An 18,476-nucleotide genomic window follows, 5' to 3' on the forward strand; every position below is an offset into this window, starting at 1 on the left:
CTTGCCTAGCGTAGAAACATTTGACACAAGCCTGTATGTGGACTCAGTCCTTTAATTTGTGCTTAAAATGGCTTGTGTGCACAATGCCCATTTTTAACATTTTCACAATTAAACCTCACAAAAAAATTTTAAACACTCAGAGCCTGTCTGCAGTACAAGAACCGCCATGCTTTTGATTTTCTATCATTATAGAGCCTATTACTGTGGCAGACAATTTTGGTAGGTGAATGGTTCTTGTAATGCAGATAAAACCTGACTGGGGGTTTTAACCCTGAATTATAGCCTGGGCAGAAATTAAACCATGTTAGTATGTTTGTGAAAACTGTCCTAGGCCTCCTGATTTGTGTTTGACATGTATACAGGTTATGCTTTCCAAAGCACAACTAGCCTGGTTCTTGAAATAGGATTGGGTCTTCTAACAGTAGTGTCACATGAACTGCAGAGGAAAATAAACTTACGTCTTTTCCAAAACACTGTGATGCATAAAGGAGGGTTTTTTCATTTTTGGGGCTTGTGTTTTGTTCCCTGGTTGGAAAAGCCTTAACATACTGTTCTTCCCCCATCCCAGTTGGAGAGTGGGAAAGCTGTTCTGTTCATGTACAACTTATGATGATGTTCAACTTGAGTTGTCTAAAGAGTCCTTCAACCAAAGAAAGGGAAATAATGTCATGGTTTTTCTAATGTAAAAATCAAATACAGAAAACATCTAAATAAAATCAAGCCTGAACTATCTTTATGCATCATAAATAAGGGCACAGTCACCATATCCAGTAAGGTGTGTATAGCTGTGATGGGATCCCCAGGGTACAACCTCGAACTGTGGGACTACTGTTTCCCCCTTAATCTCCTAACCTAGGCTGGCTCTCACAATGCTTTGCTCTAGTGACAAGCAGCAAACACCTCCAGGCGCAGTTATCACTCAGCCACCGGCATGCAGTAGCTGACCCAGCTACATTGCATGAACACTCTTCAAGCCTCTAATGAACTATATGCAGGGAAACACTGGCAAGTCTCCCAAGCCCCCAGCCTTGCACTCCAGAAATATACCATCATGCGCTGCTTAAGACCTTCTTTTGAACAGTGCAAACTTATTAATTAGGTCACTACTTTGTCAAAGGAAAGTGGACATGAATCAGCCTTTGTAAACAGAACAGATTTCCCAAGTACTTTTGATAAACTCACTGGTAAGGATAAAACATTAAAATAAGTTTGACTACAGAAAGATTATAAGTGGTAAGCATGAAAGGTCAGAGTTAGTTACCAAAGAAAATAAAAAGTAAACATGCAATCTAAATCCTAAACCTTATTAGACTAAGCAGTATTTGCATCAAGAAGTTTTTCTCGCCCCACTGGATGTTGCAGGTAGGTTACAGCCCTTAATACACAGGCTTTCCCTTTAAGCCTGGGACCAGTCTCCTCAGTTCTAGGGTCTGTCTTCCCAGCATTCTTGTTTCCTTCAGCATAAATGGGGGAGGAGAAAGGTAATCTCATGATGCCACTGTCTCATTTTATACCTTCAGTCCATATGCCTGGAAAATACTAGCCCAGGCATGTCCTGGTGGGCCTTGCTAAATCAGGGGATGTCTACACTGGCAAGTTTCTGCACCACAAGTTGTACCACTTTTATTAAACCGCTGTTGCATCACCACACTGCTACTTGTGATAGTGGAGTGCATCCACATTAGAAGCTCTTGCAAGGGCAAAGACAGCAGTGTATAGCTATCCCACTGAGCAACTGGCCACAGGGTGCTTTGGGAAGGATTTGCAGTACCTCATGGGCAGGCACAGTCACATGATGCAGGTTTCCCAATCCCATTGTTCCATGGGCATCCTACTACATTGTTAGCTGCTTTTCAAGTGTATGGGGGGCAGAGTGTGTAACAGGGAGTGTGTGTGTGTGTGTGTGTGTATGGAGGGGAGAGACTATGTTTTGGGGGACAGAGAGTGTGTCAGCGTACTGTCTTGTAAGTTCAGACAGCTGCAGGAAGCAACTAGTTCTGAGGCAGGAGGAGGGGGGAAACCACAGCCCCCGCCTCCGTCCCCAGCTCTCTGCACAGCAATCTCTCTTTCTCTCTCACATACACATACATAGACACGCGTTCCCGCACCTGCCTCTGTGTTCAACAGTAGGAGCATTCCACATTAACGGTTTGCTTTCTGTCCCAGAGCAGATCAGCACCCCATGCAATGGCTGTCAGAAATGGAGCTTTGAAAGGGGAGGGGCGCATGCCTCCAGGGCAGCCAAGTTCAAAATAACAAGCAGAGTGGCCACTTGAGGGATTATGGGATATTTCCAGAGGCTAGTTGATTGCTTTCTGCGCTGTAATATGTTTACACTGCCAGTATAGCGCTGGAGCCTCTGTGCTTTAAGGGTTATGACTCGTCAAGGTGGTTTTTTGCTGCAGCTGAGGAGTTTCTGCACACTAAATGGCTTGGCAGTGTGTACGCCTCAGGAGTTACACCACAGAAAGCTGTTTTACTGTGCAGTAACTTGCCAGTGTAGACAAGGCCTCACAGAGTTGAACAGTCCCCATTGTGTGATGCTTGTGCAACTCTCGTACAGAATTGTATATCTCTTGTTTACAACTCCCTTGCTGGTTAATGGTCATTTAACGCCCACCTGGGTGTGGGTCACCTCCTTTGTTGTCACTGGAGAACTAGCTAGGGGTGACTCCCAAAGTCACAACATATTTCAGTAACCATACAGCAGAATCTCATAATTTCATACACACTAATGATATGCATATTTTGACAGAACAGTGAGTTTCAGCACATCATGACCTTTCATATGATATCTTACAAGGCGTGCTTTGTATGAAATATCACAATGACATATGAATGATGAATATGAGGGTTACAGGGTGCTCTTTTGAGGTATAGTGTGACACCATAGCATGATCGTTTGGAAGGGAGAAAGTGTCTTTCTTTGCTTGCTTGCATAATGGAGAATCAAAGTTTTTGGAATTAAGACAGTGCAGTTTGCTTTTTAAATATTTAACCCAAAATGAAGATGGAAGTATAGTACAGTTGCAGGAAACTATGCACAGTACAGAAGATACACCATGTCTAAAATGTGGAAGAGAGTTTTTTTCTGGTGAATAAACAAACTTGGAATAAAAATCTCAACTACAGATAAAACATATTCTTTTGGCATAGTCAAAACCTTTATTTGAGTTTTTTCCTCTTCATATAAAGATAGAAAACTTAGAATATAAAATGTAGTAAGCAAGCTGATTAAGCAGACTGTGAACATTTTGTGGATGCTTTAACATTGAAAATGCTGCTTAGTCAGAGAAGCTCTCTGAGTAGTTACTAAATAACTATGTTGCAGGGTACTGTTTTGTAAGTAGAAACTGTTGTTAATGCTGCAGTGACCAGGGTCTGTCAGTGCCAGTGTGTTGGAGCATGTTTGCTTACACCTAGGATTAAAATAGATGTAATCAGGATATCTGAGCAGCTTGTAATAGTCTTATTTACAAACTAATTTTAGTCTTATTTGACTAGGACATCATTATTCATTTCCAATTTAAGTGACTGTTGAGGCAGAGCTATGTGTGCTATAAACTCCATGTAAAATATTGACATTTCAACTGAAAGGTGTTAACTATCTATTTTATGCAATGGATTGTAGTATTTTGTCATGGTTCACAAGATACATGCTTATATATAGATTTAAATCTATTTTAGCGTGAGACAAAATGAGTGACTTACAGCTGCCCTACTGTAAAACCAGTCTGGAGTTCCAAATCTCTTTATGTAAACAATCTTATGTAAATATTTTTAAAGTACCTCTGTTTGACTAGTCTGTATTGATAAGCATTAAAGTGTCTTTAATATCTTTAGAACAAAAGAGATGAACATCTTTTGAAAAAAAGAAATGTCCCTCAAGAAGAAAGTTTAGAAGACTCAGATGTTGATGCTGACTTCAAAGCAGTAAGTTGCTTGATTCTGAATCTGCTTCTAAAACTTAGTTTCTTTGGTAGTGGCTAGAAAATGTTTGTTCTGTTATTCCCTTGAGTTTGAGTCTTATGTTCATTTTGAAATTGCCTAAAGATGGACAGAAAAGGGAAATCCAAGCAGGTACAACTCCAATGAAGTAGTGGAGTGGCACTGTTCACCATCATTCAGATGTTTAGTTGACAATGTTTCAGCATTAAATGTCATTTTAGTAATTTGTTGCTAAATGATCTCTCTTTTTTTTCAAGCAAAATGTAACACTAGAAGCTATATTGCAGGTATGTTAAACTTAATATCTACAGTTTCTTGAATTCAGAATTTAAGTCTCATTTGATGGATTTCTGAATTTTTTATTTGTATATTGCAGAATGCCACAAGTGATAACCCTGTGATCCAGTTGAGTGCTGTCCAAGCTGCAAGGTAAAAAAAAAAAAAAAAGCAACATGCACACAGTTGTGACAAAAATTTTCCTTAATGAAGTTATGTACTCATCTGTCTTATTTAATTTTACAGAAAACTGTTATCGAGTGACAGAAATCCACCTATTGATGACTTAATAAAATCTGGAATTTTACCAATTCTGGTCAACTGTCTAGAAAGGGATGATAAGTAAGTATACATTTTTTTCTTTTCCCCCTTTCCTCAAGTTTTATGATTAAAAGGCAGCAGTATTTCAGATGCAAACTTATGACCATGTCCCATGTATGCTGTGGCAGAAATTCCACAGCAACATTGATCTTGGTTGCTGCACTCTTCCCCTGGCTGCCTGTTTCACCAGCCTACACTTTTGGCTCCCTTCATTCTTTCTGCAATGTGGACTTCAGCTCTGGCTCCACTGAACACTACAGGGAGCATGTGCTGCTATCTAACTTCTCTTTGTAGGGAAAGCTGGAGAACAAAAGGTAGCTGCAGGCAAGTCACAGCAGGGCGAGTTCAGAGGGATATGGTGAATTCCTTAGCACCTTAGAAAAATGCCAGATTCCACAATCACAGAATCATGGAGTCCATGGCTCTGATTGGGGAGTTGAGGCAGTCCATAAACCCTCAGCTATTTTTTCAGACTCCTTCACTCTCAAGCAGGCATCACTGCATTTGTTTACACTCACTTTGAGTTTTCAAAGTTACTTCTGCAACCATAAATTAGAAACAATTTTTAACGCAAACAGATTTTGGAGTTCAGTTCTGCAGCTGCAGAATCATAGAATACACAAGGCCCTGCTTGTGACTTGCTCAGCAAACCAGCTATTATAGAAATGCCTGGTAACAATTTCATAATTAGTGTTGCATTATAAAATAGGCTATCAGTGCCCGTTTTTCTGCAAAAGTAGATGTCCAACCGGTGTGACATTTCACACAGTTGATTTTTGTCCTTTGAATTTTCAATGTAGTTTTTATATGGCTTCTTCGTAAATTTGTAGTAGGGAGTCTTTGAAATTGGACTCTGGATGAAATTTTTCTTGGGCAGTTCTCTTATTGTGATCCATATCTTTTTAAATATTGTCTACAAAATTTGAGTAGGGATATAGATCTGATGCAGTAGGTAGTTAAAAAATTAAGTTGGAGTTAGGATCATTTTTAGCTGCTCTTTGTGTTCTAATTGAAAGTTTTTATGCACTGTACATACAGACCTGACTGATGGGGAGAATAGGGAACTGAGTGCACAGAAGCCTGATTGATGGAGGTTGGGTGCACGTAAAACCTCCACCAGAAGCCATGATTTACTGTCACTTTTTCTTACAACAGAAGCGATTATGCACAGCTATTATCTGTTAGCAGATGCTCTTTTAACCTTTTTGTGTCCACAATACCCATTCTTTTCCTACACCACCTCCAATTAAGAATGAACATATCTAGGAAGCTATTTCACAAAAAACTCCAAGAAGCAGTTAGGGTTACTACCTGTGCAACATACCTGAAACAAATCAGTGAAAGTAAGGAAATGAAAAGTTAAGTCATCTAATAATACATACTCTGTACTCCTGCACCCACAGGCACACATCTTACTATTATCAGAACTACCATACCATGCTCTGCAACCTTAATTCTGCCCCCTTGTATAAATGCTAGCCCTCCATCACTCCCTTTAACCACAGTCTACACACAACTCTTTACCAAACTATTACTGTGTATTTGGCTAGGCACATGTCAGATGCAACATGTGTGGTCTCAGGGAAAATAAATACATACACTCTGTATACACTCATATTCCTAATTGATCCACAGAGCTTCTTTAACAGGCTTTATTTATATTCCCCTGATCTCGTTGGTGGAGGTGTGATGGCATTTTACTGGCAATCAGTGATATGGGACAGACCAGTTCTGTGATGCTTTTACACTGCAGTGCTACTGTGACAAATTTATTCTGCAACTTCGTCCTTTCATTAATCCCAACAAACGGGGTCCGTTGTAGGTGTGCGCGCTCGCTCGCTCTCTCTCTCTCTCACTCACTCACATATTTGCCAGGACTGTGCTTTATATGACCAGACCATCTGTTTGGTCCAGTTATTCTGTAATTTAGTGATCATAAATGAGCTGTTTATGTTAGGCCATCCAAAGTAGTCCATCTAGAGATGGATATTTCTAAAAATAAGTCAAAGCTGAAACTGTGCTATGTTTTCTTTTCTTCCTTTCAGATTTCTTCTTTTTGAAAATAAGAAATATGCAAATGTAAAAAATGAATATAATATATAATATCTTCTGGATCAGCAGCTCTCAAACTTTAGCAACCCGAGAACCCCCATTTTGATCTAAAATTTTTCATGGACCCCTAAGTCGGGTTCTAATTTTCCCCAGGGGTGCTCAACCCTCGCTCAGTCCCAGGCCCTGGCCCCACTCCATGCCTTTCCCCAAGGCCTCGCCCCCACCCCATCTCTTCCTGCCCTTACCCCTCCTCTTCCCCACCTCTTTCTGCCTGTCCCCGAGCACGCCCCATCTCAGCTCCTCCCACCCCCCTCCCAGCGCCTTCTGCACACCGCTGAACAATTGTTCCTTGGTGTGCGGGAGGCACTGGGAGGGAGGGTGAGCAGTTGATCAGTGGGGACAGTGGCCGTGGACGTGACTCACGGACCCCCTTGGAGCTGGACAGGACTCACAAACCCCCTGGAGTATCCTTGTGGACCCCCAGGGGTCTGCGGACCCCAGTTTGAGAACTGCTGTTCTAGGTAACTTACAGTATTTTACAGTGAAATTACCAACACCGTGTTAGCCAATGCAACCAATGTTTTTTCTACCACTTATAGAAAAAAACAAACTAAACCCCGCAATCCCCACTGAAAATGTGGCAAAACCAAGGACCCTTGCATCTTGCTTTCAAATATTCACTCTGTTGCACAAAGAGATTATGGGCATTCCATAATGGGTGTTCTGAGAGCAGCCCGCTTCTGTTTCCTCACCCTACTCTACAGGACAAACACATTGAGCTGACCAGCCCTAAAAGACGTCAGTTGCAAGTTTAAAACCTGAAATGGTCTGTATGATCATTTAAGATGTTACATGACGGTTAATTTTCTCCGCTGTATTGTCAGTATCTACTTTAACTGTGTACAAACTCTTGTTTTTGAGCCTAATTCTCCCCCCTCCCCCCAACCCAACAACTTCGGACTGAATTTATGTAGTGATTTCAACAAGGGCAGGGGGGATTTGAAGAAGTTTGGTTATTTTTCTGATATTTGCTCCCTGGGCCCTGTCATGGGCTATAAGAATTGCAGAGGCAGCACACTCATCCCTTGGGGAAAGATAATGGACTTCTCCAACTAATTAAGGAGTGACATGGCAGGGATGGAATCCCTGGCTAGAAACATGGTGATCAATACAATAAGTATAGCATGTGTGGTGGGGAGGAGTGTTGCAGATCTTAAAGATATGTAAGACAAATGCCTGCAGGTTTTGGAAACGGCAAATACAGTCCCATACTTCTGCACGCTTGTCACCCTCTTGTCCGACCTCTGTCAGCTCCACAGGCCAATCATAGCTGCTTCATGTGGTTAACAGCTGGTCCCATAGCATGTGGAGCAACTAGTGCTCCCTTCCAATTCACTGGAATGCATGGGGTTAGAGCATGCAAAGTCAGAGCAGGCTGAGGAGTAGCAGCTCCTGCCCTTCCACTCCCCACCCAGTGAAGATCCCCCCCAATGATGTTACCTTCCCCCCAGGCCTCAGATGGGGACAGAGATCACCTAGTGCTGGTCTCTCCTCCCTCCCAAAGCTTAGGGGAAGGGGTATTTGTATCAGCTGTGTGTGGGGTGGGCTCTGCAGTGTGTGTGGATCTATCAAATATAGGGAGGTGCCTCAGTTGTGGGGGGGGACGACAGACTCAGTTGGCTTGTTTTCAGCAGTGGTAGGTAGTAGATGAGGCTTTGGGAAGTATACTTTTTTTTCCCCCCATTCTGACCTCTGGATGCTTACTAGACCCACCCAAAAAAACCCAACTACTAGTATTTAAAAAAGTCTTGTGTAAATTTGTTGTTGTTGTTGTTCCTTTAAACTTCTCAGGACTTCTGAAATGACTAGTCGTTTGGGTTTTTTTAACTACAAAGCACAGTGTTAAATTCTGCACTTTCTATATATATACACAGCTAATAGCAGTAGAGGGCAACCATATAATAGCCTAACAAGCACATTTCAAATTACTGCTTGACTTAATTTTGTTTGTTTGTTTGTTTTTTACAGTCCTTCATTACAATTTGAAGCTGCGTGGGCACTGACTAACATAGCATCGGGCACTTCTGCACAGACCCAAGCTGTGGTACAGTCAAGTAAGTGCTAAAAGTTGCTCATTTTTGGGATATGTGGATGTTGCTGGGTAAAGGTGAAAAGTGTCCTCCATTTGGAATTTTATATTAAAACCATGAAAAAGAAATTAGTAGAAAGGTGCTAGAAATAATAGTCATGCTTTTGCTTATAACCCTTAAGGTATTTCCCAACAAGGATTAGTATTATTGGGGGGAGGGATAGCTCAGTGGTTTGAGCATTGGCCTGCTAAACCCAGGGTTGTGAGTTGAATCCTTGAGGGGACCATTTAGGGATCTGGGGCAAAAATTGGGGATTGGTCCTGCTTTGAGCAGGGAGTTAGACTAGATGACCTCCTGAGGTCCCTTCCAACTCGGATATTCTGTGATTAGGAAATTGAGGCCTGAGTATGGAAGGTTGAAGAGTCATCTTATGAGCATCACAGAAACTGTTAATTCTTTGTCACTCTTGAAAAGATATTTCGTGAAATTGAGTGCTATTACTCTCCACAGGACTAGAACCAGAAGGCTTAATGAATAATTATTCCTACTTTAAAAAGATGCTATAAATGTTATAGTTTTAAAAATGCTTTTAAATACAGATAGCTGCGTCATGGTTGCACAGTTGAAGTTAGTCAGGAAATGTAATTGTTGAAGATTTCAATAGCAGCTTTAACATGAGCACAGGTTCAGTTTATCTAGAATTCTTGTGCTCATTATGACATCTTTATGTGTTATGTCAAGCAGTGATATATGAAGTTATGTATTTAAGCAGAGTAATAAGAATAGGAAATCCGTACATATGACACAGCCTAATAAATGGTTTCATGTACCTGACCACTGAGAGGCCTGAGGGGAACATGTCCTCTCCCAAAATCTGGTTGGATGTCCTGCTCAGCTAATACCTGGCAGGGAAAATGCAAGGGTAGGATCAGTCCTGGTGTCTACTGCACTTTTAATGCGAGGGGAAGGGAAAGTGACTCAGGTGTCAATAGCTATATTTAGTTTCAGGAGAGAAAATGAGAATGAAAAGTGCAATGTCTGGAGCTTCTGCTGTTTCCACAGGAAGAGAGGGGGAATAAGAAGCAAAACTGCCTCTGAGCTGCTGCTCTTTTAAGGGGGATGGGGAGTGAGGGAACAAAGGGTGCCTTGCTGCTGTTGTAGAAGGAAAGAGGCTCTGCTTTTATTTTGCTCTAGCCTAGGTACAGAAGGAGCTAGGAGGCTGAAGGCTGCTGGCAATCAGAAGAGAACACCAGAAAAGGGGCAAAAAAGGAGATGGGGACCTGTAATAATTGATTATTTTAAAGAGGTGAAAACAGGGATGATTTTATTGATTTTTAGAGGGGCAGATAATGCATGCAGTGTAATTTGGAAGACAGCATTAATTTTGTTTAGGAGAAGAGATGCATTAATTGGCTTGGTGGGAGAATAAATTTTGTGGGGGGAATTTGGTGTGGAGAGATTAATTGAGCTAGAATTTATTTATTTATGGGGCAAAGATATGGAGGGAATAGCTGACTAGATGTGACTGAATGTGAGGTTGAGGGGGATGGGAACTGAAGGATTTGAATTACTTTCCTGCAGTTTGGCCTGTACCTTCCAGAGGAAAAGGGGGAAGGAAGGGGTAAAAATGGTAACTGTAAGCTTCCCCTCCCTGCCTATCTCCCATGAGCCCAGCTACCCTTTCAGCTGCAGCTTGTGTCTCAGCAGCCATGTTCATTTCTTTCTTTGCATTTTGGTGGGGGGCGAGGGTAAGAGGGTGGTAGCTATATTAGTCTCATAATTAGATATTTTCAGCAGACGGTGGTGGTTTAGCCACAAGCTGCAGCTGAAAGGCCAGCCAGGCTTGTGGCAGACAAGATGTAGAAAGGAATTAAGTCCAAGGAGTCTTTTTTTTTTTTTTTTAAGTTAACAAATATATTCAGAATATCAAAGAAAAGGTGTTTTTAACTTTCCCTTGTCCTTCCACTAGGAACTGCTTTTCATAGTCAAAAGGTACATTGCATAAATCCCCCGATCAATTTTTAATATTAAATTAATGAGAGAAAAAAGGAAAGGAACATAAACTCTGGCAAGTCAAGTGTAAAAGTATATTTAGGTAGGCAAAAAAAGAATTTGAAGAGCAACTAGCAAAAGACAAACTAATTTAAGTACATCAGAAGCAGGAAGCCTGCCAATCAGTGGAGGCAGTGGATGATCAAGGTGCTAAAGGATCACTCAAGGAAGACAAGGTTGTTGCAGAGAAGCTAAATGAATTCTTTGCATTGATCTTCATTGCAGAGGGTGTGAGGGAGATTACCAAACCTGAGTCATTCTTTTTGGATGATAAATCTGAGGTACTGTCCCAGATTGAGGTATCAATAAAGGAGGTTTTGGAACAAATAGATAAATTAAACAGTAATAAGTCACCGGGACCAGATGGTATTCACCCCAGAGTTCTGAAGGAACTCAAATATGAAATTGCAGAACTACTAACTGGGTATGTAACCTATCATTTAAATCAACCTCTGTTACCAGATGACTGGAGAATAGCTGATGTGACACCAATATTTTAAAAAGGCTCCAGAGGCAATCCTGGCGATTACAGGCTGGTAAGCCTAACTTCAGAACCAGGCAAATTGGTTGAAACTACAGTAAAGAACAGAATTATCAGACATACAGATTAACACAATTTGGGGAAGAGTCAGCACTGCTTTTGTAAAGGGAAGGCATGCCTCACCAATCTATTAGACTTCTTTGATAGGGTTAACAAACATGTGACACGGGTGAGCCAGTGGATATAGTGTACTTAGACTTTTAAAAAGCCTTTGACCAGCTCCCTCATGAAATTCTCTTAAGCAAAGTAAGCAGTCATGGGATAAGAGGAATCAGTAACTGGCTAACGGATAGGAAACAAAGGGTAGGGATAAATGGTCAGTTTTCACAATGGAGAGAGTGGTGCCCTGTAAGGAATCTGTACTGGGACCAGTGCTGTTCAACATATTCAAAAATGATCTGGAAAAGGGGTAAACAGTGATGTGGCAGACGATACAAAGTTTGCAGACGATACAAATATAGTCAAGATAGTGAAGTATAAAGCTGACTTTGAAGAGCTACAAATGGATCTCACAAAACTGGGTGACTGGGCAACAAAATGGCAGATAAATTCAGTTCTGATAAATTCAAAGTAATACGCAGTGAAAAACATAATCTCAACTATGCATACAAAATAATGGGGTCTAAATTAGCTGTTACAACTCAAGAAAGAGATTTTAGAGTCATTGGGTTAGTTCTCTGGAACATCTGCTCCATGTACAGCAGGAGTCAAAAAAAGCTAACAATGTTAAGAACCATTAGGAAAGGAATAGATAAAATTGAATATATAATGCCAGTATATAAATCTATGGTACACCCACACCTTGAATACTGCTTGAGTGCTGGTCTCTCCATCTCAAAAAAGATATATATTAGAACTGGAACAGGCACAGAGATGGGCAACAAAAATGATTAAGGGGTATAGAATAGCTTCCATGTGAGGAGAGATTAAAAAGACAGGGACTCTTCAGTTTGGAAAAGAGAAATGCAAGTCTAGAATTTGCAGTGTTGTCAAAATTGCAGAGAAACCATAAAATCCCAGGATTGCACCTGCAGTTTTTCTCATGTCTGAATGCTAAAACAGCTTTTTCAAGGATTTTGATACTATTCAGTGAGACAATGCTCATGCAAATTATCCCAACAGGCTGTTTGCTGTCAGGCTAGACAGAGTATATGCAGTGATTTTACAAAAAGGGCGAGACTTAGATGCCAACTGTGTGTGCTCAGTGATTTTTCAGTTACTACTTCTTCAGTTGTCTTTTTCCAAGTCTAGTAATGTCTGTAGTCCTCGGAGTTATTTCCATTCCGGGAGTCAAACTTCAGCTATTTTTGCTCCAGCTCTATTGAAAATAAAGTATAGTTAAACTCTACACTTTTTTGGGGGAAAAACAACAAAAAACCCTCTAATTTTGTTCTTTAATTACTTAAACAGATTTTTGCAAAAATTCACCTTCTGTTGGAGGGCAGATGTGAAACATTTCATCCCACTTCTAAAAACGCAAAAGTTGTGCTATCAAAAGAAAAAACACTTACTTGATCCTCCCCAATCCAGACATGCTGGCTCTGTGTTCCAGCAGAGTTCTTTCATTGAGCCATTGATTGTAAAGAAAGGCAGGCAAGAATATTCCATTAAAGTAGGACCAGGTGATCCAGGTAGGACTGAATGTCACAGCACCCTAGGGAAGTGAAGTTTTTAGGTGTCAGTGTGTTAGATGTCCCTCATATCCGTTGAGCACTGTTACTAATCTTGAGGCAACTTTAACAAATTCATTTGCAGTTCGTCTTAACTACATGGAATTTTTCCATAGATTTTGTTCATTAAGCTGTTCAGATTTTTTGGTTTACTACTACCTCATGTTAAATTATCAACAATAAAATAATTGTTGTGTCCACTAATAATAAAATTTAAAAAAAAATTTATATTGCAAATTTTCTATTTAAAAACTCACTTTAATTTTCTTAGCTTTTAGTATTTTAATGTTTACAGCACTCACAGGAGAAAATACTAACTCATTCACCAGCTTATTAATCAGTTTTAGTTTGCCTGATGGGACTACATGATAAAGTATGACAGTGTGCAAATTAAAAGTTTTCCATTAAGACTCCTCATGCTTTCAAGGAATGGGTTGTGTGAGGGGAAGTGGATGCCTCAGGGGGAATAGTACCAATATGAATTCTTAAAGAGGTGGTTTTTCCAGGTCATGGTTTTTGAAGCACATTGTCAAGGCAGCATGGGAAGCTTATGTTTCTGCTCTGGTTATGCACCTGGTTTATGGGTAAATGGAAGATCTCAATTTCCAGGATGCTGGACTTTGTACCTTTAACTTAAAATTTTGTTTAAATGTATTGACTCCCACCTTTTGGGAGGGGAGGGGAGTTTAGGTGCAGGGATCATTGTGTAACATTTGGTTATTTTCTGAAAAGAAACATTTTTGATAATTTATGTATAGTGCTAACTTAAATTGTGAGGTCTTAATGTCAGGCAAAGTTATGGAATTATATAAATGTTTAATAGTAATAGACTAAAATAATGTGTACAGTTTCTTTTGTGTTCCACTAACAGAGCCGAATCTTTTCATTCTATAGATGCAGTACCCCTCTTTTTGAGACTGCTTCACTCACCACATCAGAATGTTTGTGAGCAAGCTGTTTGGGCTCTTGGAAATATTATAGGTAAGTGTTAACTGTATTTTCAGAGGTACTTGAAATTAAATCAGGGGACACATAAGAATTTTAGATTCTGACTTTTGAACATTGGCATTACCATATGAGACTATGTTTCCTCTGTATTCTCTGGTTTCATATAATTTTCCACATGGCAAGAATCCATATGTATATACTAATTATTAAGTTTGGAGAGTTAGTGACTTCATTTGCCCTAAGAAATTTTAATATAAATTTTATGCCTCCTAAAATATTTGTATTAAACAACAGCTTTTGGTACTAAACTTCTGGTGAGGAAACATAGAATATCAGTATCCCAACATAAGTCATTGCATACATTTCAAGGTTTTCCATCTTTAATGTAATTTTTTTTAAAACAATTTTCATTTCTGTAGGTGATGGTCCTCAGTGTAGAGATTATGTCATATCACTGGGAGTTGTCAAACCTCTTCTGTCCTTCATCAATCCCTCCATTCCCATCACCTTCCTTCGGAACGTCACATGGGTCATTGTAAATCTCTGCAGGAATAAGGACCCCCCACCGCCTATGGAGACAGTTCAGGAGGTAAATAATTACGATAGGACTGATTTTTACACCTTATCTTTGGGCTACAGGACAATTTTTTTTATGCTGCTGTATGTGCTACAAAGTAATGCATGTTTTATGATACTGCCTGGTATCAATTACCAATTAATAGAAGTATCAAAGTGGTCTATTTATGTAATCTAATTGGAGGTTATAACTAAGCGAATTATACCATTTGAGAGGGTGAATACTCACTAATTAGTCTTTGGAAAATATGTTGAAATAGACTGTTAAAAAGTGAAGACTGTAGAAAGTGTTAACTTGCAGAGTTAGTTTAATTTGCAGTTTCATACTTCCACCAAACAAGAGACTACTACAAACATGGTTCTGTACATACAAATAGCTATTCAAATGAAATTACTTCTAATTATGTGAAATGTAAGTAAATTAGTAAGTGGATGTGTCATTTTAATATATATTTAAGTTTTGAGTACTTATCAAAATATATAGTGTCAGTGATATGTCCCCATTTTAAAACGGAAGCACCTGAAAATACTTGACTGCCCAGATATATGTGGGGAGGGGGATGCAGACTTGAAGACAGTTTCTGCCAATTGTAAAAAGAGGGATGCTGTTTTACTGTGGGTCATACTACCAACCTATTTAAAGCTCTACTTTGTTTAAAAATATATTCTGATGTCTATAGTCTTTGAAGCAGTTTGAAGTATCATTTTAGTGCAAAATGAAATACGATGGAACTTCAGAATTGAGAGACAGTACAAGCAGAATACTTTGGTTTAAAAGTGAGAATTTACCAAACAAGCGTTTATGTATTGTAGTAAGAGTGACTTTGCTCTGGCTCTGCACAAATGCGTGTGAAAAAAAACCATTTTATCTTGATCCTAGTAACTTCCCATTAAGTTTGCTTGTTTTCCCTGAAAATGTTCTCTTCTCTCTCACTCTCCTTTAAAGTATAGCACTGCTGCAACTTTATTTTGCATTTGTACAAAATTCCTGCAAAATATTTAATTTTTTTATGACGTTTGAGTGAATGCCATTTGTTAGGAAACATAGGTGTATAATACATGAATAAATCCTCAAACCATACTGTTCTACATCTCCTACTGTAACTTGCTTTTACACAGCTGATGTTACTTTGTGATGGACAGGTGCCACTTTAATTATTGATAGTTTATTTTTTTCAGATTTTGCCAGCATTGTGTGTTCTTATATACCATACAGATATAAACGTAAGTAAAAACAAGACAAATACCTTAAAATTTTGAGTATTTGGATATTTTTTCTTTGTTTCTCCAGAGACAAAAATGTTTATGGATTGTATTTAAATGGTAAACTTGTTTTGTATGTTAACCTGAGTATAATTAAGTAAACACACTACTGTCAGTATTTTCATAATGATAGATTCCGGTCAACAGGAGAGTAAAAGGGGAAGCACAAACATTATTTCTGAAATTTAGAACCTTTTTACCCTTTACATAGTAACTATGTACACAGAAGTTAACTGTGTAGGTTGCAAAGTCAAACACTTGAAATTTGTGAGATGCCAGATTTACGTTTGCCTGTGCTCCCTTAATTCTGCCTGTTGAGTGTCCAGTTTATGAAATGTACGGAGCACAAGTCCGATGTGAAATACAGTTATGGTCATGTAATTAGACTGTATCATAAGATATGCAGAAAGGGGCAGAATTAAATTTGCAAGGGCGGCATAAATCTGACCTAAATTTCCTAACTTTTGAGTGCTTGACTTTGCAATCTAAATAACTTAACCTAGGAAATTGTCTACAAAAACCTACTTTTTAAAAAGCAAAGAGGTAAATTCTGTTGTGCAACTGAAACAATCCATCATTCATCCTCTTTAGGATTTGAATACCAAACCTTCAGCACTGCAACACACACTTGAGCTCCAGAAATAACTACATTACCTGGCCACAGGACACAACTGCTATGCCAAAGGGAGGAACGGGCTTCTGGGGCCATGTGCTGGGTCTTAGGAGGAAGTGTGGCCCCCTCCCCCCACCCCCCACCTCCCCCCCCCCCGGGCTTGGGATAGCTCCAGTTTCTTACCCCTTTTCGTGCCCCTGGGGGAGGGTAGGAGAAAGGGGACATTAGGGCTATGTGTTGAGTCTGGGAGGTGGTTCAGCAGTCCCTAGCACAGTGTGATGTGTAGGTGCTGCCGCTGTTTTGACAATGGGCCTGGCTCTTTTGAATGTTCGTGTTCAGTTAATGTTTTAGCATGTTGTCAACATTCGCATGGAACACAAGTGAGAGATGGGAAATTGCGACTTTACAGTTTATAACTCAACCAAACCTAAACAGAAATTCAGGGGTCAAAAAAAAAACTTCTCTAGTTCTGTAAGACTTCTCAGCCAAATTTCAAAGGTCTTCTGCAAGCACTGGAGAGGTGAGAGCTTCTCAAAAACAAAAGGTTGCAAGAATTTCTTTAATGGAAAGTATTAGGCACCCTAAATAATAGGGGTCACTACCAGCTCCATCTATAATATAAATAATCTTTTATCCAGAATAAACCCAGTGTATTAATATGTGTACCTATATTCGTGCATCCTTCACAATTAGGATTAAATTCACTTATTACTAAATGTTTACCAAATTCACTTATTACTGCAGTGTAGCAGTCTCAGATAGACTGCAGCAGCTGTTTAAAAGCACCAAGTAACATTGCACAACAGTTTAGAACAGGAGGTGAATAAGACCTCTTCTAACTAAAATTGCAGTGAGAATTTTAGATCGGAATTAGACTAGTCCTCTGGACTCAGTGCTCAATTCTTAAAACCAACACATGGTCTCTCTTAATATGACCATAAGGCAACTTCTGTCTTAATCAACAGATAGTAACTCCAGCAGTCATCCTCGGAAAGTGCTGGGATTGGTTCAGTACTGTCTCAAGGGAAGAGAGATCCACCTGCAGAATCACTACGGCTACTTCATCACCTAGGTTTTCCTTGATTGTCTTCCATTGAAATACTGACCAGGCCCAACTGTACCCCAAAAAGTGTTTTGTTTTTTTTAATTAACCTCCCCCCCTCAAAGTTTGTGAAGAGAACATGTGACACATTTGAACTGTTGATGGAACAAATGAGCATCTATTTCACCATTGTAGTTGCCATCATAACATTCTAGCTAACTGTTTCTCCTGGTAGCATTTCTGAGCTCTCCCTATTGCTAAATTGCATGCTTTTTTTTAAAAAAGACTTGTGGAGTGTTGATCACACAATTCAGATGCAGTCTTACACTCAGTGAATAAGCTGTCTGTTCTTTTCTGCTTCCTGCAGATTCTTGTGGACACTGTTTGGGCTTTGTCCTACCTAACAGATGGTGGTAATGAACAGATACAGATGGTCATTGATTCAGGCGTTGTACCTTTTCTAGTTCCCCTTCTGAGCCATCAGGAGGTTAAGGTTCAAGTAAGTCTGTTTTTTGTTTTCTTGATGGCACTGAATAATAGTTTTAGTAAGTTATGTGCCATGTGTCCCGGGGAAAAAAAAGTTTGAGTGGTGAGACTAGCATTTACAATCATGTTAGTTAATTAGATTTAAAAAAGGATCCCAAAGGCAGTGTCCCTACTAGGAAAAAAGGTATGTTTTTGAAATGTGTTACTATCCTTGTGTAGATGGGGAAACTTGTATTTTAATGTGTTTATTGGTGGGGGTTAGTCCAAGGCTTCCTCTCCTAAGGTCAACCCCCTGCTAGCTAATGCAAATTGCCATGTCTACACTACACAAACCTAAAGTGGGAGGAGGTGATGGTAAGTAGTGAACTGGGGATGTAGTGAGGGTGAGAAGTGATGTTGGGGGATTGGGCCCTGATACATTAATCCAAGGTTTTTGGTATAGATATAGGTCTGTGCAGGTCACTATGGTCTTGTTGAAAGGTCTGTCAAGCCCTAGTTTAGTTGTAGGAAACTCTTCAGATTAAATTCTTTTCTAATATGTAGATATTTTTAATATAATTTCCATAGCCTTCTGTTGAAGGTATATGTACAGTCTCTT

General features: G+C 39.7%; 1 protein-coding gene across 1 annotated transcript in view; it reads left to right on the forward strand.

The window, feature by feature from the left end:
• The window catches only part of KPNA3 (karyopherin subunit alpha 3), a 76,431-nt gene that overhangs the window by 36,031 nt on the left and 21,924 nt on the right, over positions 1 to 18,476 (forward strand). The window contains exons 3-11 of the mRNA XM_074960550.1: positions 3,844 to 3,933; positions 4,206 to 4,235; positions 4,325 to 4,377; positions 4,471 to 4,566; positions 8,626 to 8,711; positions 13,845 to 13,931; positions 14,318 to 14,487; positions 15,654 to 15,698; positions 17,760 to 17,891. Of these exons, the coding sequence (XP_074816651.1) occupies positions 3,844 to 3,933; positions 4,206 to 4,235; positions 4,325 to 4,377; positions 4,471 to 4,566; positions 8,626 to 8,711; positions 13,845 to 13,931; positions 14,318 to 14,487; positions 15,654 to 15,698; positions 17,760 to 17,891 (789 nt within the window). The remainder of the gene's footprint in view (positions 1 to 3,843; positions 3,934 to 4,205; positions 4,236 to 4,324; positions 4,378 to 4,470; positions 4,567 to 8,625; positions 8,712 to 13,844; positions 13,932 to 14,317; positions 14,488 to 15,653; positions 15,699 to 17,759; positions 17,892 to 18,476) is intronic.

The sequence above is a fragment of the Natator depressus genome, chromosome 1, assembly GCF_965152275.1.
Source record: "Natator depressus isolate rNatDep1 chromosome 1, rNatDep2.hap1, whole genome shotgun sequence".
Lineage (NCBI taxonomy): Eukaryota > Metazoa > Chordata > Testudines > Cheloniidae > Natator > Natator depressus.